Source organism: Gossypium raimondii, chromosome 5, assembly GCF_025698545.1.
Source record: "Gossypium raimondii isolate GPD5lz chromosome 5, ASM2569854v1, whole genome shotgun sequence".
NCBI lineage: Eukaryota > Viridiplantae > Streptophyta > Magnoliopsida > Malvales > Malvaceae > Gossypium > Gossypium raimondii.
In genome coordinates this window covers 3,446,086-3,471,127 of record NC_068569.1, presented here as the reverse complement: position 1 = coordinate 3,471,127, position 25,042 = coordinate 3,446,086, and the positions used below count along the sequence as shown (strand labels likewise).

General features: G+C 34.0%; 5 protein-coding genes across 6 annotated transcripts; 4 read left to right on the top strand and 1 right to left on the bottom strand.

Moving 5' to 3' along the window:
- The first annotated feature begins 4,421 nt into the window (after nt 1-4,421).
- LOC105769328 (clathrin interactor EPSIN 1) lies at nt 4,422-9,302 on the top strand. Of its 2 annotated transcripts, none has more exons than XM_012589881.2 (13): nt 4,422-4,596; nt 4,694-4,741; nt 4,848-4,899; nt 5,601-5,680; nt 5,803-5,881; nt 5,996-6,079; nt 6,167-6,312; nt 6,390-6,647; nt 7,006-7,136; nt 7,354-7,550; nt 7,786-7,890; nt 8,241-8,628; nt 8,726-9,302. In XM_012589881.2, the coding sequence occupies exons 2-13, from the start codon at nt 4,701-4,703 to the stop codon at nt 8,947-8,949; spliced, it is 1,785 nt and encodes a 594-aa protein (XP_012445335.1). In that variant the 5' UTR covers nt 4,422-4,596; nt 4,694-4,700; the 3' UTR covers nt 8,950-9,302. The 2 variants fall into 2 exon arrangements, with proteins under 2 accessions (XP_012445335.1, XP_012445334.1); XM_012589880.2 differs by having other exon boundaries at nt 4,677-4,741.
- Nucleotides 9,303-10,579: 1,277 nt separating this feature from the next.
- On the top strand, nt 10,580-11,017 carry LOC105766751 (probable E3 ubiquitin-protein ligase RHG1A). Its single transcript, XM_012586328.1, has one exon. It carries the CDS (start codon nt 10,580-10,582, stop codon nt 11,015-11,017), a length of 438 nt encoding a protein of 145 aa, XP_012441782.1.
- Nucleotides 11,018-11,900: 883 nt separating this feature from the next.
- LOC105770107 (uncharacterized) lies at nt 11,901-15,239 on the bottom strand. Its single transcript, XM_012591166.2, has 10 exons — nt 15,072-15,239; nt 14,592-14,761; nt 14,259-14,390; nt 14,120-14,170; nt 13,655-13,751; nt 13,139-13,185; nt 12,683-12,899; nt 12,409-12,538; nt 12,238-12,280; nt 11,901-12,144 (listed from the first exon to the last, which is right to left on the bottom strand). Exons 1-10 carry the CDS (start codon nt 15,130-15,132, stop codon nt 12,073-12,075), a joined length of 1,020 nt encoding a protein of 339 aa, XP_012446620.1. The 5' UTR covers nt 15,133-15,239; the 3' UTR covers nt 11,901-12,072.
- A 1,657-nt stretch (nt 15,240-16,896) lies between these two features.
- On the top strand, nt 16,897-19,558 carry LOC105768115 (uncharacterized). Its single transcript, XM_012587868.2, has 4 exons — nt 16,897-17,195; nt 17,869-17,976; nt 18,619-18,786; nt 19,139-19,558. The coding sequence occupies exons 1-4, from the start codon at nt 17,094-17,096 to the stop codon at nt 19,259-19,261; spliced, it is 501 nt and encodes a 166-aa protein (XP_012443322.1). The 5' UTR covers nt 16,897-17,093; the 3' UTR covers nt 19,262-19,558.
- A 748-nt stretch (nt 19,559-20,306) lies between these two features.
- On the top strand, nt 20,307-23,745 carry LOC105768113 (glycosyltransferase BC10). Its single transcript, XM_012587860.2, has 3 exons — nt 20,307-20,557; nt 20,672-21,411; nt 22,770-23,745. Exons 2-3 carry the CDS (start codon nt 20,884-20,886, stop codon nt 23,406-23,408), a joined length of 1,167 nt encoding a protein of 388 aa, XP_012443314.1. The 5' UTR covers nt 20,307-20,557; nt 20,672-20,883; the 3' UTR covers nt 23,409-23,745.
- The last annotated feature ends 1,297 nt before the right edge of the window (nt 23,746-25,042 follow it).

Sequence of the window (25,042 nt, the reverse complement as noted above, 5' to 3'; positions counted from 1 at the left end):
TGTGCTTGATTTAAGTCTATAAAAGCCTTTATTTAAGTATTTTGATAAACATTAAGATATTATATGATCATTTTGAAAAGTTCAATCTTTATTGAAGTAACCTTAGGCATATATATTTTTAAGAAAAGAGAGTTAATGTCAAAGATTAATTAAGTGGACGAAGTTAAACTTTAATAATAGTTAAAAAATTAAATATCAAAGTAAAAAAAGTATAGTTTAGAAGCTAGATGGTAAATAAAACCTATTATCTATTACACTTTAAAATTTGTAAATTCACCGAATTTTATTGAATGCTAAATATTTTACTATCATCATAATGAGATGTAAGCTTAATCACACATCTAATCTTTCGTGTTTTTGCAAAGCTCACGGTTCGCGAAGCCTCTATTATTATATCCCCAAACCTAGATTTATCCAATAACCCCAGCCCCTCGTGTCTGAAATGGGTTTACTTGAACAAAAAGACAATGAACCTTAGTAGGGGACCTCGAGTCCCTTTCAAGCAACAAAAGGACTTTGTTGTTATTACTTATAGATTGTCAATTATGCCAATCTTTGGTTCCACTCAATCTATGTAACATTATAGATTTCATATCTGCACATTCCATGCAACGACATTGGATTTGTGTTCGGTTAATATTGTTGCTAGTCACACTGTTGACGTCGACAGCTTTGGCTTCTTCTTATATATATAGTACAATAATTGGAGTTATTTTAGACTTCAGTTTAACAAATTTTAATTAAATTTTTTATAGAGATGTCTCACATTTTCATGTTTCTATAAGTATACTGCTAACAAAATTTTATACGGAAAGCTTCCTAAATCAGCCTCTATTTCACAATTTTTCTTTTTCTAATTTTTAATTTAATATTTAAAAGTTACATTGATGATTAATTTTGGAATATATACAAATTTGTACCCAATGAAGAAGCTATAAACAAAATACTTGTCTTTTTCTTTTGTTGTTAATTTGTAAGGTTACATTAATATTGTGATTTCTTCAATGACAAAACTCGAAACTTTCGAAAGACACGGATACTCTAAAAATATGATATTGAATTTGTTAATGTATCCTTTCACTCAACACAATCGAGGCAGTTCAACAGTTTGAATGAATTTAAGACTAAATTGTATATTGACAATTGAGGTCGCTGTCTATCCATTAAAGAGGTATGGAAGAGTGAATGCCAAACCTTATCTAAAAAGGTCCACACAGTTCTGTTTGTGCTGTTGAGGTGGTGTAGCAAAACCAAAGTTTCAATCACAGGGACAAGCAGCCCTCATGGGGGACCAAGCTCTTCTTTTTCATGGACTACAAACAACTCTCCTTGGTACCATCTGTCTCATGGTTCCCAGCCTCCGTCACATCATAAATTCTAAGTTTTACGTATAATTATGTCTGAAAAATGTTACAGATCTATATGGATTATCGATTTTACGTATATCTATCTTATTTTTATGTTATTGGTCTATTAAATAATATTTTAATTGAATTTAATGTCGTAAGTTAAGTGGTATAAATCATTTAAAATGATTTTTAAAAAATTAAAACATAATATAAACAAGATTATATATATTAATAGTTTGCCTCTCTAGAAAATAAATTTACATTAATTGATTAGTTCACTCTGTTTTTCGCTATTTAGAAATTTATCCATACAATTTTTCCCACCAAAAGAGCATAAAATTTTGGTCAAGAGTATGGTGTTTTTTACTATGTTTAAAATTGTGATTTAATTTTTGTATTTTAATTTGATATAATTTAATCTTTTTACTTTATAATATCATTTGTTAGCACAAATAATTAACACCGCTAATTATTCTGGTTAATATGTTGATGTTGATTAAAATCATTCCTTCCAACTCATCGTGTTGACATAAATTCTTTTTGTTCGAAAAAGTGTTGTGAGAGAAAATATTGTCAACATTATAATCAAATTAGTTAATTGTGGTAATTGTTTGAATTAATTAATGATATTATACAAATAAATGGAAAAAATAATGTCAAATTAAATTATAAGGACTATTTCAAAAAAATATAAAGATTAAAATTTAAATATAAGCATAATAAATGAACCAAAACTAGAATTTGACCTAAAAGTTTCCCAATGTTGCTTACAAAAAGTGGATTTGAAGGCATTGATCCCTATGTATTTCCCCAACCATGAGGTTGGCCCATTGGGTTCATGAGCTTTTGTCAATTATAATTCCATCTACAAGATGAATATGGCTTCTTAACTGAAGAAAGCTAAAATAAAGAGGAAAAAGAAAAGTATTCTTATTTGATATATGTACAAATGATATGTGATATACATGGGCCAATAAATCAAACCCATTATCGAAGGGAGTATCTTTTGGGCTCTTTGCTTCAATATGAAATGCAGGTTTTTATTTTATTTATACACAAGGGCAGATTATTTTGTAGCAGGTGAAGGTTCCGTTTTTTAAAATGTTTTTTTAAATAATTTTATTATAGGTTTTGGTATTATATTTTTTTCTTTTTTCTTTATATAAAGTTTAGAATTACTCGTAGCTTCTCCTTAATCCATAAATAAGAAGACAATAACGCACTTTAGCGCATTCAAATCCACGTCTTTCTGTATTGACAACAATATCCATTCCAATTGAGCTAAAACCCAATTGGCCATTTTGCAAATAATTAAGTTGATTATTGTAGTATCTAAATTAATCAATGATCTAGTACTACAAATATTTCGTATGACATTTAAAATTATGATCGGTAAAAAGAAACGTTGAAAACTTTTAAGTTTTAAATTTCACACTTTAATTTAAATATGTTATTATTCTTGATAACATTTAAAATTATGATCGGAAAAGATTTCAATATTTTTGAATGAAATGCTTTACCACACTTTTCAATTAAGAAAACAATTACCTAAAACCCAAATTGATTAATCTTAACAACCATAATCTTTTGCTTTTCATTCCAATATTTTCTAAAAAAATAAATTAAATTTGAAACCGTAATTCTTTAATTCCATGGTGAAAAGAAAAAAAGAAGAAGGGAAATATTGGATGTTGTTGGCTTTATTTTGATACAGTAAGATAAATACAAAATCTAAAGTTCAGAACATTTTATTTTGATCTAATGGCTGAGATCAATTTAATCATCATGATTCTCATTTTGAAATTTTGAAAGTTCTCACTGTAGTTGCTACCGCTGTTATTAAAATGATATTTTATCGCTTAAAAATATAACGTGTGTCCTTGTTTTGGCTAAGCTGGTATATGATTCCAATACTAACATGATGTTCAAGGCTCAAGCCTCTTTTCTGTTTAATTTGTGTTGATTACGGATGGTTTGAACCCATTTGTCTTTGGTTTAAAGGGATCATGTTCTTGTTATTTAAGGGTGAACTTTTGGATTTTGTTAATTAGAGGTGAACTTCTAAAGTTCATTATTGAATATTATAATTATGTTTATTTTGAACCAATTATTTTTTTAAAATATATTGACTATCTTAAAAAGTTAAAGTCGAAAAGTAAAATTTAGTCCTTAAATTTGACAACTTTTGTTGATATTCATTACCAACAAAAAAGAGATAGTGATGAATGAAAGAGTATCGATTCATTCAGATAAGGCAGAGAGTTAGTGGAGAGAAAGCAGAATAATGAGGTGATGGTAGAGATAAAAGGAAAAGAGGAGATCCCCATCCCCTCGTGCACATTGGCCTAAATAATGGAGTGTCCTTCATCTTATAGTGTCATGTGGTGGTTTGTATGATGTATAGCATGATTGAAGGGTTAGCTAAGCATCAATGTTGTTATAGGTTAGTTATCACCATAATGTACCATGTGGTCTTACCAATGTCATAGGTTGTCTTGCTTTGACATCCTTGTCATTAAGATTGTATGGGATGGTTACAATTAGGTGGATTCAACGAGGGGCGCATCATGAGGGGTGTGTTGGAAAAAATAGATTTATTGGAAGCTTTGAGGCATATTCTTGATTAGTAAAGGTAAAGATTTGAATAATAAAATTGTGATTTTATATTTTACTCAAAGAGACCTTTACAACGGTATATCATATGTTTAAAATGATTGAGTGATGAATGAGAAATTGATGTTCAAAATAAGCCAATTGTGAACTATGTTGAGAAAAATAAAAAGCTTAGTCTCACATTAGTACGAATAAAAGTGAGCCATTAACCCAAATTAACGTTTGAATAATAACATTATGATTTTATATTCACTTATTTTTAAATAAAAATTTATAATTTTTATGTAATGACATTTAAAATATTATAAAGTTTTGTTTTGATTAAAATTAAAATAAGTTTTCAAGTTTCAAGATAAAATGTAAAAAAAAATCAAGGAGTAGAGGAAAACTATCGGATTGAATGTTAAGACTTTATAATATTAAAGAATTTTGTCACTTCGCAAGTTTAAACCGAATTGGAGGTGGTAGTGGTTGAAAAGGTTAAAACAATCGAAGAGCGAAAAAAAGGAAATAAAAAGAAAAGAAAAGAAAAGAAAAGAAGAGAAAAGAAAGAGATATTGTTTACTCCTGAACTATCTTCATATAATCTCAAAAAGCACGAGTTGAGTAAAATCCGTCGGCTCTACAAAAGAGTGTAAGATCTAACATTCCGCCTCTTAAATTCTCTCAGATCTGCACCGTCTTGCTGATTCCATCTTACATTTTCATTGATAGACTTTATCTTTGGTTAGATCCGTGATGGATTTCATGAAGGTCTTTGATCAGACGGTTCGCGAAATGTACGCTCTAAACTTCGTTGCTCGGAATCTCGAATCAAAATTTGATTTATTACTGTTCTTCATCGAGGATTAGTTGATTTCATTTTTTATTCTTTTGTTATTTCAGAAAGAGGGAGGTTAATCTAAAGGTATTGAAGGTTCCGGAGATTGAGCAGAAGGTGAGATCAATTGCAGTTTAATGATTCTTCGTATGCTTGTTGCCTGGAGAAATGTGCTTAAGATTTAATCAGTTGTTATTAGATCCATTTAATTTGTTCCTTTTAAAAAAAAAAAAAAGAAGAAGAAAGACTAGGATTATAATTTGGATTATAAAGTAAAGACTGGTTGAGTTTGAAATAGAAGCGTTGGTAGGAAATTATAATATATTTACTGAAAGAATCGGATTTGTCTTTGAAACGGAGGTTTATGATTGGAAGCTGAGGTTGAAAGTCACTTGTTACTTGTTAGGATTTTGCTTTTGATTCAGCTGAACGATATGATACCGAACTTGTGTTAGTATTCCACTTGACCTTTTGGTTTATAAGTTGTTAAGTAGCAGGAATTCTTTCATTAAGTTTGGGTGTTATTAGTGGCGCAAAATGAATTGCCGTTGTATTCTGTATCCAATGTTTTTGATCTCCCACACTTTGCTTTTGATCATAGAAATGGTCAAGGTGTATGATATTGCACCAGATCTAGAATTACTTGTGGTTTTATCTTACTTTTAAATCTATATAATTGAGTGATTAGTTCAGAACTTGGCAGGAAACGATAAAACTGTGTTGCTGTATGTATGATAATAAGTTTAGTTTTCTGGTAATACTTTAGTTTACATTTGAAGTACTCGATTTGTTTACATATTTTGTGAAAATGAATGCAGGTACTGGATGCTACAGATAATGAACCATGGGGTCCTCATGGGACTGCATTGGCAGAAATAGCACAGGCCACAAAGAAATTGTAATTATCAACTTTTGCGCTTGGTTTTCTTTTAACATTCTGTTTGCACATCTTCTCTGGTATTGGTGTTTGCAAGATATCTATCGCTTTATGCTAACTGGATGTTATACCATATCTTGTAGCTCTGAATTCCAGATGGTTATGAATGTGCTCTGGACAAGATTGGGTGAGACTGGAAAAGACTGGCGTTATGTTTACAAGGTATGTGTATTCCGACTAACCATCTAATAAGTTGGAATTCATATGTACTTCCAAACCTTGTTGGCTTGTGTACCTTCTCATACCTTTGTACATATAAAACCATTTCTCGAACAGGCATTGACTGTTATTGAATATCTGATTTCTCACGGATCTGAACGTGCAGTTGATGACATAATAGAACACACTTTCCAGATCTCTGTAAGGCCTCAACCCCTTTATTTTCTGACTTGCCTTCTCACAGTTTATGGAGCTTTCTCTAATCCCCTATTTGTTTTGCATTTGCAGTCCCTCACAAGTTTTGAATATGTTGAGCCAAGTGGGAAAGATATGGGAATCAATGTCCGAAAGAAAGCAGAAACTATAGTGGGCCTTTTGAGTAATAAAGAAAAAATACAAGAAGCTAGGAACAAAGCAGCTGCAAACCGCGACAAGTAAATTTCTTTTTGGAAGCGTACTTGTATACTTGTGTCATTTTCATTGACTGAACTGTGTCTGTTACTATTTTTAGGTACGTTGGCCTGTCATCTACTGGCATAACTTATAAGTCCAGTGCATCCTCATACAGTAGTGGTGGCTTCAATGGTGGTGGGGATAAGTATGGAGGCCTAAGTAGCAGAAGAGAAAGTGACAGCTATAGAGACAGTTATAAAGAAAGCGATCCATATGGGGAAGAAAAGTTTGATACAGATACCTACGTCAAATCGCATCGAGGGACTGCATGTGAGATCCAAGGGAATTCCTCTAAGGAGTCTAGACATCATGGCAGGTTTACGTCTTACACTGTTCATTATTAGTTACAAATTATTTAGTAGTATTTTTTTCTTTGAGTTTAACTAGGCTTTACACTGTTATCTTTAGTTGGAGGAAAAGTTCTTTGGCCTATTGGTTATGTACCCCATAATCGAACCCACTGCACTGCTATATATATTTGGTTCTAGGAATCGTTTTGCTATTGTTATTTGTTAATTCATTTATTTGAGATGATGGTTCCTTTTTTATCATTCATATTTCCTTGGTTATGGAATTTCACAGCACCCTTACTGATTTTACCCATTCAATTGTTGCAATTTTTTACCATTCTTTGCTCCACCTAGAAAATCATATATTGTGATGTTTGTTTGCAGCAAGGATTCAAAGAAAAAATTCTCTTCAGAGTTGAATGATTCCAATAAATATAGCCAAAGCACCAGCACCCCTTCAAATAATTTTGATGATGACTTTGATGATTTTGATCCCCGGGGAACGTCCAGTTCCAGTAAGAAAAATATTCATTTTTTAAGTTGAGAATGCTTCTTCAGAGGTTTTCCTTTTATCATTTAAGCTTAATTTTAAAATGTTATAAATCCTTTTTTTGCTAGTTCATTTTGTTGACACGCCTAGGGTTTGTTGAAAGCATGCTCCTTCCTGTTCAGTAATAGGTGTTTTTTTAAAGGATGCTGTCTTATAAATGCATTGTTGATTACTATTGACAGAACCAGCAGCTGGAAGTTCTAATCAAGTGGACCCGTTCGTACCAAATTTGATTGACGACCTCTTTGACGGACCAGCACCAGTCCCTATGGAAAAATCTGCTGTGAGTACTGATTCAACAGATGTTGATCTATTTGCTGATGCAACTTTTGTGTCAGCACCGACCAAGGTGACTCATGAATCAAGTCCTCAGGCACAGGTCAAACCTTTTCTTCTATATTGATTTTTGGATATACGAAAATGAATTAGTGTAGCTTTGCCAATTGAATTGTAGCTTTTTATTTGAGCATTTAGAATATTAACACACATATATTAATATTTATCTGATTTTCAGTGGATATCATAGAGGTATTGGGACTAGTTATTGTAGTCGAGGCATATCCTTTAAATTATGAGGAGCTGACATCTGTTTCTTCTTCTTCTCATTTGTGCAGCAACAAGTTGATCTATTTGCTTCCCAGCCTGCCATTACTCCTGCAGCCTCTCCAACTGTTGACATATTTGCTGCCGGTGATCCAGTTGTGCAACCACACATAAAGGTATCAGTCTGTCTTTAAAAAAACCAAATAAAAAAGATACCAGATAGAACTTACCTTCAATTAACTTAACAAGCACCTCTTCCCCCCACGCTCCCACCTACCAACGTCCTTTCATCTCTTCAATGCAAAAAATATCCCCACTGATAAAAACACCAGTTTGCTTAAGATTGTGTAATCTTAGAAATGCTTTTATTTGAGCATGCAGAGTATGTATACGTGTCTTTGTATATATGTTTGTGTACTAATTAGGTGGATATCATAGAGGTTTTTGACTAACTAATTAAGGAGTTGGGGCATATCTTTTAATCATGAAGAGCTGAAATCCACTTCTCCTTTTCTCATTTGTGCAGGGACAGGTTGATTTATTCGCTTCTCAGCCTGCCATTACTCCTGCAGTATCTCCAACTGTTGACCTCTTTTCCACCACTGATCCAGTTGTGCAACCAGCCATGGCAGCAAACGTTGGGCCAGTAAATGCTAACATTGTTGATCCATTTGCTGCTGTTCCGCTGAACAATTTTGATGGGTCTGACATTTTTGGTTCATTCACAACTCATTCTGATTCAGCTTTGGAAGAACCAAAACAAAACCCCATGAATGATGGAAACCTTAATAACATGAGTACAAAGTCATCACAAGACTCTAAAGCTCCTCAAAAGAAGGATGCTTTTCAGGTGAAGTCTGGAATTTGGGCTGATTCACTGAGCCGTGGAATAATTGATCTTAACATATCTGCTCGTAAGTTGTCCCATTCTAGTCTCTACTTTTCGCTTATAAAGTGCTCGTCTATTTTGAATTTTCTTTTATTGTTGCTTTGTCATTTGAAACCTTGCAGCCAAGAAGGTTTCACTGGCAGATGTTGGAATAGTCTGCGGATTAAGTGATGTGGATGAAAGAGAGAAAGGGCCTCCAACTTCATTTTATATGGGGAGAGCAATGGGAACTGGCTCTGGTCTTGGTAAAACTGGGTTCGCATCTACACCATCAACTGATGAAGATGGTCTATTCTCAAGCCTTGGCAACCACCAACAGTATCAATTCGGTAGCTTTAAAAAGTAATTTTGTTCATTCCCCCTTTGCATTCATTTCCTATTTTGGTGCTAAAAACGAAGTTATCGACTGTTGTGCATTTTGGTGTGCTACTTTCGTATCATTCTATGGTACACTCCCCGGGAAGTCCTATCTTTCCATTAGGAACATTTGCAAGTGAAATTGGTATTGAGATTTGATTCAGACTTAGTTACCACCATATTGTTGTTGTTCACACACTGTGTTAGAATTATTTTTAGTGTCGTCTGAATCAAGTTGTATAGTCCGTGTATCAGGGGGCCTCCCCAGTTACTGAAGCCTGTTTCCCTATATTCTGTTTATCATCCAGTGTATTCGTGGTGAATAAATATCAGTCTTCATCAGACCGTTTTCACTGTCTAATAAAGTTACAAGTAAAGCTCCCTAATCTTAAATGTCATGCTTTCTTCGTAGAAGTAAAAGACATAAATTATTAATCTCAATCTTAGTAAGGGTGTTCTGTTCTGTTCGGTTGGATATTTTGAATCGCTGCTGATAGTTTAGTTTGGTTTGGTTTGTAATTTGAGCTTTTGGATTTATTTTTTCATAATTTAAAATTTTTAATTATTCAAGTAAATAAAATAATCAATAATTCTAATATAACATTTTTAAGATAAATTTTCATATAAAAATTTTAATATAAATAATTTATCTTTATATCATTAATAAGTTCAAATTAATTTAAAATAAATAAAATTTCTAAAAACCGTTCAAACATTTCCAATTTTATTACACCGATTCACGTATTTCGTATAGGGTTCTTTTCTTTTCCCTGGATGAAACATCGTCTTTTCGTTAACGCCAGTTTTTCATGTTATAAAACAAGGCCACCATTTCATCGCTTTTTCCAGAATAAGGAATCATTTGAATTGAATCCCCCACCAAATCATAGAAACAATATGTTTTCAGCAATCAGATCAAAGCAGTTCTAACTCAGATGGGTAAAAACAGTGACGGCTGTACAAAATATAGGAAGATAAGGCAAAACACAAACGGTGTAAGGAGTTTAAAGATGATTTTGATAACAGTTTTCAGTTTCAGTTTATTCTTTTAATGTGTTATAAATTACATAATATATAAAAGTAACATAATATAAAGTACTATAAATTTAAAAATGGGTTAGGTTGAGTTTGAATTTTAAATGTCTAAACCCGAGTCTAACTCATATATTAAACGCGCCTAATTTTTTTTTAGATCCATTTGTCAGGTCTAATATTTTTATCTAAACATTTCCAAAATTTTGACAAGCCTTTGGGATTGGACAAGTAGCCAAGCACATGAATTATGATAATAATTAAAAAAAAATCATATCAAAACATTATTGAATTCCAACTTCACCTCTTTATTGAATTCCTAATAAGAGTAGAATTAAAACACACCTGTCTATTAAGTGTATTATTTCTCTGCTTACAAAATCATATCATAACACAAAAAAAAAAAAAATCAAAACACTGCCATGGCTTTCAATTACAACGCCAACATTAGGCAAGAAAATGAGACTAATGTAGAATAATTCAGGGATAATGTTTTCAATATCAAGATAGAGTTTTGTTATATTTTATCTCTCAACGATAAAATCACCGTAGATATCTTTAACGAAACCCTAATTTTTTACCGAGACATGTTTTTATCTGAACAACATCATCGAGACATCATTCTTTGCATGGTTCCTAATTCGGGAGCTTCTCCAGAATTCATTGAGTTCGCCATTTTTTTCTCTATTTTACGTTTTGCAAGGGATGCAAATAACAACCCAATGAACCTTGGGCTTAAAGTAATAAATATGAAGGTGGTCGTGAAAGTAGTTCTTGATGTGAACATGATTGAGGATGATGATATTGATTATGATGATGAGTTGATTAACGAATCATTGATGAACGCTATGATCAACTTCACTCTAGCAAGTAGGTCATCGGTTGAAGGTTTAGAAAGAGTTAAATGGGATTCAATGACGAAGAGGGAGGATGAATGTGCCATTTGCTTGGATGAGTTTGTGAAAGGCGAGGAAGTTGCTTCGATGCCTTGCGGTCATGGTTACCATAATGGTTGCATCTGTTAAGTGGTTGGAAACTAGTCATCTTTGCCCATTGTGTCGATACTAAATGCCCACTTTAATTCAGTTTTAATCCTATCATTATTTCGAGTCTCCTGTTTTTAGCATGCTTATTTTCACAAAGAAAATTATATATATAAAAAAGAATTAATCAACATTACTCTCAACTGTAAGTGTAACCCCTGTCACTTATCTTATTCTTTTTCATCATTGAAATTTGGGGAGGGGAAGGAGTTCTTATCTCGTTTTCGTTTAATAGTTCAGATTATAAAATCTACACTTATACATACTGGTTTATCTGCTATTTTTCTTTCCATTTTAGGTTCCAGGCCTCGGGCATTCCTTACTTGCAAGGGTCTAAGTTTGAAGCGTTTTTCTATATACAAGATAATGGTTTAATTTCAATAGATTATATATCAATTGTCAAATTTGAGTTTTGGTCCTCATACTATGCTCAAAATTTAATCTCTTTTAACTTTTTATATAATTTAATACCTAAACTTTTATAAAATACAATCTCCCTTAACTAAGGTTGTTTTTTAAATATTATAAAATAACGATTAAATTTTGATTTTGATCTCGTTAACGATAACCAAATTTTAGTTTTGATCTCTCTATTCTACTTAAAATTAAGATTTAATCTCTAAACTTTAATTTTTACCCTAATTTAGTACCTTTTAACATAATTTTTAACAATGTGATTAGACCATATAATGATATTGGGCAATAAGTCGCTATAAAGTTGAATAGTGTGTTGAACCATCTCTAATCTTAATTTTTCTTGAGAAGACTAGATTTCACCGACTCTTTGGCTAATGGAGCCATTCTTCCACAGATTCAAAGTGGCAGTTGAACATCACAATTGTCCATCACGGATATGTCCCAAGTATTTTCAGCAATCAGATCAAAGAAGTTCTAACTCAATGGGTAAAAACAGTGACGGCTGTACAAAATATAGGAAGATAAGGCAAAACACAAACGGTGTAAGGAGTTTAAAGATCATTCTGATAACAGTTTTCAGTTCTAGTTTTTGAGAGGAGAGCCCTACAAGACATCAAATATCAATCCATCATTCTTCCCCTCAGCATGGCTGCCGCTTTCCTCACCTGCCTCACGGGCCCTAAGATGAATACCTGCATATAAAAAACCCACACATTTGACACTCAATTATCAAAGATAATACATAAGAAATGGCATGATGATTCTTTAAGATCAAATAGACTAACCTTGTCCGGTGGGCCCTTGGCACCCCCAAAATGAATTTCCGCACTGCAGCAATAATGAACATGTAAGTACAGGAAAACTAAATTCATAGCTCCAAACCCCAAAGAGATGCACATGCAATGCACATCTGGACATGGAGAGAGAGACATGTATATGTGTCTATAAATACGTACTTGCAAGACTCCTTAATTGACAAGATGGAAACCCCTTTTCTTCCAATGACACGTCCCATCTTCCCTTGCGGAACATCCAGAATTGAAAGTATTTCTTCTTCAGGAGCATCCCCCTCCACCATCAAGTTATCTAATACATTCCAATTATCAGAATTTTATATGGAGATCCTCCATATGTACCAAAATTGATGGAGCTTGGCAAGCTAATTACTATATTTCTCTACAACCCTATTGAGAAACAAACAATCATAATAGTGTTTAGAAATATAAGAACCTGGAATAGGAGGAATAGATGGCCAATCAGCATAGTTATTATCGTTGATGCAGAAACATCGGCAATACAGAGCTCCACGAACTGCAAGGTGCCACAAGGATCGTTCATTCAGTTTCTTCATCATCATGTGGTAGATGTATAGAAGAAAGCGGACATCATCTGCAGCTGCACGGACCATGAGCTCAGATAATGGTCTGTATTTCCAAAACTTGGGATCCTGCGATAGGCAAAAACAAAATTATGAAGTTCAGGGGGAAAATGTTTATTAACAAAAGAAGCATCTGCGTATGCAAAAAAAAAAAAAAAATATTAAGAGAATATAAATTTCTATCATGGATCTACATATGTAAATAGCTTTGTGAATCCAAAAAAGACAATAGGGTATTACTTTTACTCCAAAAAATCCAGCAGTCTAGTTAGGAAATTTTATGTCAGTGATAAGGAGTTTACGCTAACCTGCCTAAGGAGGAGACGAACTTCTTCCTTCTCCTGGTAAGATATTCCTATATTTAAAGTATCAAGGCATAAATCAAAAGTCAAAATGCAGTGAATGTAACTTGATGAGAAGTAGAACTTTGCTTGTTTGAATGTCATGTATAAAATATCCAGTTGCAGATAGCACAAGATCACTTGAACATAAATAATATGGCATGCAAAGTAACGAAACCATCATTACTTCTGACATGCATAACTTTGAGCAGGATATAAAAGAAACAAACAAACAAAAAATCAGGTTCCTAACAGGTAACTGCTAAGTCCAACAGTACATAGTTCATATTGCCCAAGTGAGATTAAAGGAAAGATCAGAAGGGGGTCCTTCAAGGTAATGAGTACCACCTATTTCTAAAAGCCGGTTAAGATAACATTTAAAAGACTTCGCAAGTGTATATTCAGTTAGCACACTTAAGCTGCAGACAAAGTTCTATGACCAGAATTAATTAAATTCAAAAGGATACCAGGGCATATCAATACCGCAATAGCGTGGATCTGCAAGGAGGCCGACAAATGATATGTTGTCATCAGGCAATCTCGTCCGTCCTTCTTGTTCCTCTAAAAGAGAATAAGCAATCTGCAGAGGCCAAAAACAAAAAAGAAAGGCAAAATAAACCACTCAACAGTATTTAAGTAACCCCTACATAAATTGGGACATGTTGAATGCTTTGAAGTGCTTGTTTTCAAATGCTTCAGTGTGCTAGTAAAGGAATGCCGTAAGCACTTCAAAGCAATAACTAAAATAAAAAAGAAATGAAACCGCAAGCGTAAGGGGAATCCTTGTTTAAATTGATAAATAAATAGGCTTAAATCTACCTAAGGGCTCAACAATTGGAGTACAAACAAACATCAAAAAGAAGGAAACACAAACAGACATTACTTGTACTTTTACATGCTTTAACAGTTTGCTATGAATAAGTCCTTAAGCTCATAAAGGATGCTCACCTGTGTGTCCATGACATTGTTTAACTTGATGCCAAATTGGAAGTACAATGCCTGTAAAGTAAGAAAAAGATTTAAATTGGCCGTAAAGTATACCAAACGCACCAATAATTCAAAATTACAATGGAAAAAAATTAGACACCTCACTATCTCGTTTGCAATCGTGAATAACTTTTTTGATGTAACTAGACTCAAGTGCAGGCTTACAGGCATTTATAAGCACTTCTCCACCCTCAATGGCGTCAACTAAATAAATGGCATCCTGAAATGCAAGCTGCAAGAAAACAGCATTTCTCAAAAATCTTGGAGAACCAATAGCACATGAAAGTTTCATTTTAAACTAACAGAAACAAAAATTGACCAACTACGGAAAATATATCCATGTGTAACAATAAAATCATAGTTCTTAATAAAGCATATCATTATTGAGTCAAGTTAAACAATTTGAGACAAACAGTCATTAACTAGAGTTAACCTGCATAATACAAAGAGTGCCATTGCGACAAAGGTCAACGCCCTCACAGTCAAAACCTACAACCAACTGCTTCTCCGGTGAAGGGTTCAAGAACTCCGCCGGCAGCTGAGAAGCATTGGTCACTATATGGATAGGAACCGGAGGAGCTTCATCGTCAAATGGATTGCCACCTGCAACACATTCTTCAATTCATCATAATTAATAACAAGCCGAAAAAGTTTCAGCAAAAAACAATCAATTGAAGAAAAGGATAAAGAACAGTGATCTGAACTGACATTAAAGTTATTCTCTTCCCCTAAGCCCACCGATCGAAACGAATTAGGGCAGTGGATCAAGGATCAAACCACAAATAAAACAAGACTATAAATAAAGCTAAAATTGAACTAAACAGTAAAGAAAGCACAATAAAGAACTTAAATCTAAACCAGAAAACAAAAATTGAAATCGACAATGAAAACAAAAGATCACAAAATTAAGAACCTGAGTCAGATGGGAGAGGAACGTGAGTGCGATGAGAAGGAGGATGATTAGAGGAAGCCATGCGATCGAACCATCCAAGCAGATCGATTTATTCTTTTTTTTTTTTTTCCCTTCACTCTGAACTTTTTCACTCGTTTTATATTGCTGTCGTGCCCTTTATATATATAGAACTTTTTCCACTAAATGGAATTTTTTATTTTTTTCGCTAAACTGAAACCACTTCATTTTTCACCACGTCATGACGTCATTCTGGTTTTCAGGTTTGACGACAAGCCTCCTTAAAATAAATATTACATATTTCATTTTTAATATTGAAACAAAAAAAACAAATTACTATTAATTAAGTTAAATTGCTTAATTTGGTGAAATAAATTTATTTAAAATGTTTGGAAAAATTAAAAAATAATCACCACATACAAATATTAGAAATTGATTAAACGAGTAAAAATAGTGTAGATTTAATATATATATATATATGTGTTGTACTGATTGGTATATGTTTGTAAATTAGAAAAAAAAAACAATTATCATGAAAATGCATCAATAATCGATATAAGAAGATTTCAGTATTAGATATTAATAATCATTGGTTACTGTTTGTTGCTTTTGTTAATTGTACCGTTACTCGTCGATTAAAGCTTTTACCCATGGGATCTGGACGATATACTCTCATAAGCTGTGCACAAAAATTAAGTTTGAAAAGTCAACGAAAGAGAATTTTATTCTTTTGTTCTCTTTATTTGCTGTTGATTAATTCTTGAAGTTCCTTAGTTTCAACATTCACATGAACTCTTTTGAGTAATATGTTATTGGCTCTCCTATCCTATATGTCCATTCTTTTCACTGAATTAAAGAGGCTTAAGTCCCTTCTCAGAAAGTTTAATAAAGCAAATTACGGAGCTATTTCAAAAAGAGTGACTGCTAATAAGGTTGAATTGGAAGTCCAGTTGTCATTGCTTCGTAACCCCACTTGTTCATCTTGTTGTCTAAGCAGTGTACTCTTTTGAGTTAATTGCCCTCCAGAATTGCTTGGAGAGCTTCTTTGTACACTTTCCACTACTCTCGGGCTATCTCCATATGCATTCTATCATCTCATGGATGACAATTCTAGACAGATGGGGAATCCATAATGAAGTGTGCTCATTGTGTAAGCAAGAAAATGAAACCAGGAGCCACCTCCTCATCAAGGAATTGGGGTTCTACCAGGTGCTTCTCCAGTTGGTCACTCTTACTTTCCTTCTTATGGGATGCTAAATCATGAACCAATTTGCTCATAGTGGGCAGTTTTCTGGAAGTGAAGCTAACTCTAACCTACAGCATCAAAGTTCATGTAATTTGCCTAATAACAAGGATGGTGCAGTTTCTCATTTCATGAAGTTCCAGGCATCTAAATACACTGAGCTACAGAGGTGTACATCAAGCGGTCCTGGTGAAAAAGTGCGGAGAGATTGAACACATTTTAGGCAGATGCAAAGACCCTTTTCTAAGGGGAAAAGAAATAGTGTCTCATTATATGATCTAGATATCCGACTTCTTTTTGTGATTTTAGTGGATCACTATCTCATCTTGAAGGGACAGATAATGATAATAAAATACAATGTTTCGAAATTGTTTGCTAACTGATAGAAGCAGGCTGACTACAATTGGAAGATCAACAGAGGATTATGACGAGGTCCTCTAATGTAAAGAACGGGGTAAACTACTCAACATAATACACGAGAAAGAGCGCTAAAATCTGGTAATAACTAAAAGTCATTATTCTATTTTTTTAATTCCGCGCGGTGAGTATTTACTTGTTAATCTTGGCCACGCTGGAGATACAATATATTCTAGAAGGATCAAACCCGCCCAAGCTGAGAAAAAAGAAAAGGAAAAGGAAAGCGTTTAAATATCATTGGAAAATGAATTTTTGAAAAAGGGTGTCAAATCCTCACAAACGGTTTTCTACTAGCACAAGGCCCATTTCCAATCCAGTGTACGGGAGAGAAAGCTTGGGATTTGACGCTGCTAATCAAAGCGAAAATGGTGAAGTTCTTGCTGAAGATCGCTGCCGACCTCCAAAATCTTACAAACCTCCAGCCTCAGGGCGGCTGCGATGATCCTTCCTTCTCCTATCTCTTTAAGGTCTCTTTCTCTCTTTTGACTTTGATTTTGTTCGCTTGAGCTGACCTCGTTTCGTTTTGATGCAAATTTCTGCTTTGAATTGCTTCGTTATTTTCTTTAAACGATTGCTTCTTGAAATCACTTCTTCATTTTGTCTTAACTAATTTTTCTTGTTCTTTTCTCTTTTGAAAATTTAGCTATTATAGTTACTATGTTTGCCGATTCATAATTTCAGTTGAATTTAGTTTATCTCTTCATTTATCGCAACTGCTATGCACGTAGGTTTACTTTTCGTATCCGTTTACTTGTTCTTCTCTCTTTTTATTTTCCTTATGAAAACCGCTTCCATTTCATTTTTCTAATTCAGAATCTGTTTCTTGTCATATTTATATGTTTTCGGTGCCTTTTTCTTAAGTCTCGATGCTGTTATATGGTTCTTGATTTACCTCTATCATTTATGGATGACTTTATTTTGTTCCGCTTGATATGGTGTCAAAATATGGTTCCATAAGAAACCAACTGTATTACTTCTTTTGTTTCTATACTATTCCGCTTAACTATTCTCAACAAGTTGAACTTAACTTTTCCGTATTCTTTAATCGTATCTTTTTTTTCTTTTTTCTTTTTTTTTTTTAATTCTCAGTATTCAGTAATATTTGAATTCTTTAACCTATTTGCCTATTTGGAGTTTCAGCTGAAATGTGAGAACTGTGGTGAGGTGAGTCCAAGGGAAACATGTGTGAGCTTGGGCGATACTGTTCCTCTTCCCCGGGGCAAGGGAACCACTAACCTCATTCAGAAGGTAATCTTGTATATTTGTATTGTCTATAGTATCAATTGATTTGAAGTGAAAGTTCTTTACGACCTATGGAACTTATGCTTGTTTGGAGTGCTGAGAGCACAGAGGGGATGACAGACAAATTCAACACTGTATTCATAACATTCTTACTGGGAATTGGTCAATTTCTTGTCAAATGCTTTTTTTAGTTGTAAAATGATTGTGTTTTTTAGTCCAGAAAGGAAATCTATGAATCTGTATTATTAGGTGTTAAGAACCGATATGTAAGCAATCTTATTCTTGGTTTCAAGATGCATCATATCATTTCCCTACGATCATGTGTTGTGTAATGATAGTAAGCATTACGTGATTCTAAAATCTAATTGTAAACCAGCATGGCTCATTTCAGTTTGCATGCTGAGATGTTGATTGAGGTTTTCTGTGATCCACCATTCTCTCTGAAAGGTTCTTGGGTTGAATTAGTTTTGTGTTTTGAGAACCCCTGTTCTTTTTCTAGAGAGCATTTGTCTTGTATCTTATGCCTTAAAGTAGCCTGATGTAGACATTGTATGTGCTTGACTTGTATATACTCTAACTTCTGCCTTTTTTGTGGCACATTACTTGTAGTTAATTAATGGTATGGTGGTTCATTCTGTCTTTCTCTAGTGCAAACTTTGCTTGAGGGACGGAACTGTAACAGTGATCCCAGGCCGAGGTAAACCACTGACCCAGGAAGAGAGCGAAGCAGAGAACTATGCACCTCTGATGCTTTTTGATTGCAGGGGTTATGAGCCTATAGATTATGTGTTTGGTGGTGGCTGGAAGGTTGAATCTGTAAGTCCCTGTTCTTCATTCTCGACTCTACATGGCACATGCCCTTTTTAGGTAGCTTAAAATTGTGAACGTAGCTTATTATAGCCAGGGCTTTGAAATTGTGAACACTCTGACACAAAAAAGTGAAGGACTAATTGGTTCATAGCAAACCCTGCTTAATATTATGCATATCTTGATGTTTGCTGAATTTCATTTGATGTAATACCTTGTTGGAGCACTGAGCCCGTAATTTTCCAGCCACTTCTAGAAGTGTATAATTTGGGCATTTACAAGGTTGCTTACAGCCATCCCCAAGTGCATATTTGGTGGATTTATTTATTTATGTAAACTTACAGGTAATTTGATTGTGTAGCTGGAAGGGACTAAGTTTGAAGGTGTCGACTTGTCTGGAGGTGACTTTGCTGAGTATGATGAAGAGGGCGAGTACGTTGTAAAGATATCCAACCTCCGCTCAACTTTTGATGTGGTGAAGTAGTGTAATACTACTCTCCTCTCCTCTTGCTGGCAACATGTTAAGGTAAATAAAACTGACAGTTCATTCTGAGCGAGAAAGAAACTTGTGACTGGAGTACATACATGTAGGCTTGAAGCTATTTTAGAAGGTGTTTTTAACGTGAAATGTTGGGTTTTGATGTATGTTAATAGATACAATGGCAATGGTTTTTAACCAATTGATGAATCACTTCATGGTTCTCTGCCTTTGTGGTTTTCTTGTTTCGTGTTTTTTTGAATTGTGAAGACAATTACTTGCCCTTTTCTTTCACAATTACAATTGATACATTTGTATAGTTACAACTAGAATCACAAACAGATTAAAATTATAATCAATACATTGACATATTAACATATAAATGGATTACTATTACAATCATTACATTTGTATAGACTCGTACATATATTTATTTAAAATCATACTAGATTTAAACTACTTTTATTTTATCGTTAAACCGAAGACTTCTTTACTTTGCTTTTCCTAAAGGTATTTTGGTTACTTGATTTCAGACACGGAAAATGCTTTATGATCGGTTATAATAATAATAATAATATAATAATAATAAACATTTTAGCCTTTCATTTATTTTTGATTTTTCTTAATTTCTTAATTTATGTTTTTATTAAATCACCTAAAATTGAAAAATACCATTCTTTTAATTGAAAATAATAATTTCTTATGTTAAAATTCATAATTGAAATAAAAGTGTTTTTGTTCATAATAATTTAAAAAAGTAATAAGTTACACATTTTACATTAAAAAACTAGCCTAACTTAATAAGAAACGGACCCACCTTAATTATCCAAAAAAAAAAAAGGAAGAAGAGGATCCACGTTGCGTTATTAGTTTATAATTAAATTCAACCCATTTTTAAATACCGTTAACATAAGTGTCAAGTATGGAAAGAGTAAATCAGTCCTAGGCCTAGGGCCTTCCTATCTATGCCGTGCAAAGGATGCAATAATTTAATTTTAAGTTTCCTCAGATTTCATTAATCAACCTCATCACCACTAGAATCCAAAACCCAAATTTTTTATTTCATATGTTACCATCGTTTTTTTCTCTCTGTCTTGTAGACTAACCAACTTTTCTTCATTCCATCTCTTTACTTTGCTTTTACCAAACTTTTCTGTCTTCCTCTGCCTAACCTTCCTTTATTGTTCCGTCATTTTGACCATTGATACTAATATGACCGCCATTCAAGCACCTTAATACAATTTTTTAAAAAAAAAACCCTCTTTTTATCTCTACTATTTCTGTGCACCAATACGTTTCATGGTATGTTCATTATCTTCTACTTGTGTTTCTGTTTTTAGGTACCCTTTTGCTTTAGACTCTTAATCTTCACGCTATAATAGTTTTGGGGTGCTCTTTTTTTTCTTTTCTGATCAGGCGGTGTAACTTGTCAGCTCTAGATCTGTGATTCTATTATTGTTCCTATTGCCAAAAGAACCCAGATATTGGAGTTTTTGACTGAATGAATCGTTTGGGATCTAAGATGCAAGAGATTTTAATTTACTGGTTTTGACTGGAAAACAAAGAAAAGGGGGTTTCTGGATCTGTTCCCAGAAGTCGAGTTCTGGTTTTAATAGGTGTTTCAAAAGATGCAAACAAGAATTGGGTCGGTTGGGTCATTAGAGGAAGGCAAGGATCCGGTGATTACAACTAGGACAAGCCAATCTAAGACTCTGCCATTGAGGGCACTTCAGTTGTTTGGGTTCTTTCTTGCCCTCTGTATTGGCTTTTCGATCATTAGCATATATACAATCCGGCGTTTTGGAATTTATAGCACGGTAACTACGGTTAAGTCCACTTTTGTGCCGTGTGCTGAAGAACCGAATAGCTTAGATCATTGGAGAAAACCCCCGTCGAGTTTGCTTCATTCAATGAGTGATAAAGAGCTCTTATGGAGGGCGTCTTTTGTGCCGAGAATAAAGAAGTATCCATTTAATAGACTTCCGAAGATTGCTTTTATGTTCTTGACCAAGGGGCCTTTGCCACTTGCTCCTCTTTGGGAGAGGTTTTTCAAGGGGCATGAAGGGCTTTATTCTGTCTATATTCATTCACTGCCATCCTTCAAGGCCGAGTTTCCATCTTCTTCAGTATTTTACCGGAGGCAAATCCCAAGTCAAGTATGTTACTTAAACAACTTCAAATATTTAATCACAGTATTCATTTGTTTCTGAATTTTGTTAATTGTCTTAATCTTCTTTGTTCATTGTTATGTTAAGAACCCCCACCACACTTGTTCCTATGTGGCATGATTTTTGTGTGTTTTTACTTGCTTATGTACGTAATGATGAGTTAATTTCCTTGTTTTGTTCTTATACTGTTTATAAATTCTGATATGCAGCTGCTATGCTGAAAGTGTTTATAGCATGCTTGGATACCTTCTAAAATTTTGTTATTGGGGCATTCTTAATTGTTGGACTGGTTGCATAAATTACTTTCTGAAATCCGGTTTTTGAAGGTTAGACATAGAACTGCCATCTTATATAGCCTTTCACTCTTTATCTCTTTTAAGAAAGTCATTAGTTTGTTCCTCTCCTTATTTCCCTGCTTAAATCACATTTTTCATTTCTTCTCGGCTAGCTAGATGGTTTGGATTTTGATTTGTCATTGTAAGCTCTTTGCAAGAGAAGGGATTGTTCTCGCCTACATATAGGCGTACCATTGGCTCATTGCTGACACATGCAAAATTATGGTCATGAACTCGCTATGTATCACTTTGATAAACATAAGCAGGAAATGCATGAGATGTATTTGATTGTTAAAACCACATGTTTCATCTCGTTACCTTCAATTTATGAGTCATTTAACCTGGAGTGAGCTTGCACTTTGAGATCTATATATTTATACCGTCAGTATCCAGATCTGGTTTGTGCTTCAAACTGCATTACGGAAATCATAGAGGCCTTTCAACTAATCAGTCTGGACAACAGGTGCTTCTAGTCAACAGGAGGTTTGCTTTGGGAACATATAGGAGATAGACAACTTTAACATGTTTGGCTTTAAAATCATGGCTCTTAAGTGGCTTTAGGAACAGTGCATAATCTTTAATGGTTCAGTTCTTACTAGAGAAGATCCCGCTTTCATCTTTTTTCTTTTTGCTGAACTTTTTGGAATCAGATAATGTTACGATGGGGTTGAGATAATTCCTAGATAGCCAAACCTATAATTACTATGTAAAATGTTGGCTGTTGTGTTGAGGGTTGAACCTAGGAGGCAATTTCTTATGCTCCTAGGAACTATCATCTTTTGTATTGTTGTACTAAGCATCTTTCTTTCGGTTAGACCTAAGCAAATGCTTTGGTGCCCATTTTTATTCTTATTTTTAGTTGCTATCTGTCATATTAAACAATTGTTTGCCACTTGTTCATCAACTGTTAAAATTTATTTATTTTATCTATTTTTCAGTACATTTTCTAGCCTTTTTCCCCTCTATTAGGGGTTGCGCAGTACCTGATTTCTGTATTTGCTTCCTCCGCAGGTTGCTGAATGGGGAAGGATGAGCATGTGTGATGCCGAGAGAAGGCTCCTTGCCAATGCCTTGCTTGACATATCCAATGAATGGTTTATCCTCCTCTCCGAATCTTGCATTCCTTTATACAATTTCAGTGTCATCTACCAGTACATAATGAAATCCAAACATAGCTTCATGGGTGCATTTGATGACCCCGGTCCATTCGGCAGAGGACGATACAATTATAATATGGTTCCGGAGGTGAATATCAGCAAGTGGCGTAAGGGGTCCCAATGGTTTGAAGTTAACCGAAAACTTGCAATCAACATAGTGGAAGATGTTACCTATTATCCTAAGTTTGAACAGTTCTGCCGACCAGCATGTTACGTGGACGAGCACTACTTCCCCACCATGTTAACCATCCAGACACCCAATCTCTTAGCGAATAGAAGCATCACATGGGTTGATTGGTCAAGGGGTGGGCCTCATCCTGGTACATTTGGCAGATCAGACATTACAGTAGACTTCTTCAAGAGAATCTTGGAAGGTCATCAGTGTAAGTATAACGATCAGCCGAGTTCGATTTGTTTTCTTTTTGCCAGAAAATTTGCACCGAGCGCTATGGAGCCCTTATTACAGATAGCACAGAAGGTTTTGGGATTCTGACTTTTGAGTGATGAATAGTGCCAGATTTTGATTTTGATCTTTGATGATGAACCAAAATTTGAGATGGAGATTGGATCCATGAGCCGGGGGGTAGCATATTAGGTCCTCTCTTTGATCTCATCTCATACAAACATGAAATTTAACACTCGTCTAATTTTTTGGAACTCCCAAAACTAATCTGTATGTACAGTACAGATAATTCATAAAATCAAGAAATAAAATTTTCGTTAATAGAATATCCATTATTATTTCATAATTTATGGTGATATGAGAATCTGTTATATGGATATTGGAACCAAAATCTATGGCCTGGATTTATGGGGTTAATTTGTTCCCAGTTTTCTTGCGATTTTTGTTGTTCTTTTCTTTGTTGCTCATAATAGTATTTTTAGATTTCTTGTAAGATTGCATTTTTTGTTTCATTTCTCAATTATTTGTCTATTTTTATTCTTTTGTTCTTTGATTAAAATTGTAGATTTTAGTTCTCAAAAGATCATTTGGAGTTTTTATTTTCGGAATATGTTTGGAGCTATATTTTCAAGTGCTTTGAATAACATTGAAGTTTACTTGGGGTGAGTTTAGATGGATAGTGCATTTACAATTGTCTATCTAAACTCACCTTTAAACTATGTCCTTTTTCGTTATTTATTTTCATTTATTTTTAATATTTGATCTATATATATACAATCATAGCATTTTATTTTCATATTGAAAATACACGGCAAAAAGAAAGTTTATATATACCCAACCTAGTTTCTATTATTATATTTTTTGAAAATTACACAATTACTGATTTTCAAAAATAGGAAAAAGGAAAACTTATAGCTGGGGTTAAGGATGATAACGATATAATTAAGATGGATTTTGAAAAAAATCATAAAAATATTTTGGTTTTTAAAACCCAACTCAGCTTGGAATAAGTTATATGCTCTTAAAAAATCAAATAATAATCCAAATCGATATTGAATCGAATCATAATCTTTTAATTATTATAATTTTCCAAATTAAATAATTGTCAATTTTTCTCAAGTTAAAAGGGAAATCTTTTTCTTATAGCGGGGATTAAGGGGAAAAAGGTACAGTGTATACCTACCTGTCATTCGCTCTTTGCTTGGAATTTCTAAAAGAAATACGTGTGCTTTGGGGCCCTCCACGTGTTCTCCCTGGGTTGGATCAGCCTCTACCTCTATCATGTGATGTTTGGTGGTCCCACAAAGAATCAGTATCTTTTCAGTTGCTTGACGACGGAATCCGTCAATTGCGGCCCTGCCCGCACTCATCCGTCTATCCTCCCTTCTATTACGTCCTTCACTGTCGTAATGTTTTGTCGCGTGTCGACACGGATAAATATGAAACGTCGATCTATGTGCTAACCTTTTCATCAGCCATTCGATGCGCCAGTAATATCGGGCTTTGTACCTCCCTCGAATTTACAAAAGAATAAAATTCTAATCCCATGGAATAAACATTAAGAGCCCCACCAAAAACGGCCACGTTTCACCTTGTCATTATCAAAAAATAAATACCGGTGGTAATAAAAAATTTACACGCGTATACGTAATAAATAATGGTAATAGTGTGTTTTTTTGAAACGGGTAGCAGCTGATACTACCAGCTGTAACAATGTTACAGTA

Excerpts from the sequence above, each read along its gene's own strand:
- LOC105769328 (XM_012589881.2), top strand. The coding sequence starts at position 4,701 with ATGGATTTCATGAAGGTCTTTGATCAGACGGTTCGCGAAAT. Across the intron at positions 4,900-5,600 it reads TTCCGGAGATTGAGCAGAAG|GTACTGGATGCTACAGATAA; the intron begins GTGAGATCAATT and ends AAATGAATGCAG. Across the intron at positions 6,648-7,005 it reads GAGTCTAGACATCATGGCAG|CAAGGATTCAAAGAAAAAAT; the intron begins GTTTACGTCTTA and ends GTTTGTTTGCAG.
- LOC105768113 (XM_012587860.2), top strand. The coding sequence starts at position 20,884 with ATGCAAACAAGAATTGGGTCGGTTGGGTCATTAGAGGAAGGCAAGGAT. Across the intron at positions 21,412-22,769 it reads GGAGGCAAATCCCAAGTCAA|GTTGCTGAATGGGGAAGGAT; the intron begins GTATGTTACTTA and ends CTTCCTCCGCAG.
- LOC105770107 (XM_012591166.2), bottom strand. The coding sequence starts at position 15,132 with ATGGCTTCCTCTAATCATCCTCCTTCTCATCGCACTCACGTTCCTCTC. Across the intron at positions 12,539-12,682 it reads ATCTATTCCTCCTATTCCAG|ATAACTTGATGGTGGAGGGG; the intron begins GTTCTTATATTT and ends GGAATGTATTAG. Across the intron at positions 12,281-12,408 it reads TCAATTAAGGAGTCTTGCAA|TGCGGAAATTCATTTTGGGG; the intron begins GTACGTATTTAT and ends TTATTGCTGCAG.
- LOC105766751 (XM_012586328.1), top strand. The coding sequence starts at position 10,580 with ATGTTTTTATCTGAACAACATCATCGAGACATCATTCTTTGCATGGTT.
- LOC105768115 (XM_012587868.2), top strand. The coding sequence starts at position 17,094 with ATGGTGAAGTTCTTGCTGAAGATCGCTGCCGACCTCCAAAATCTTACA. Across the intron at positions 17,196-17,868 it reads CCTTCTCCTATCTCTTTAAG|CTGAAATGTGAGAACTGTGG; the intron begins GTCTCTTTCTCT and ends TTGGAGTTTCAG. Across the intron at positions 17,977-18,618 it reads CCACTAACCTCATTCAGAAG|TGCAAACTTTGCTTGAGGGA; the intron begins GTAATCTTGTAT and ends GTCTTTCTCTAG.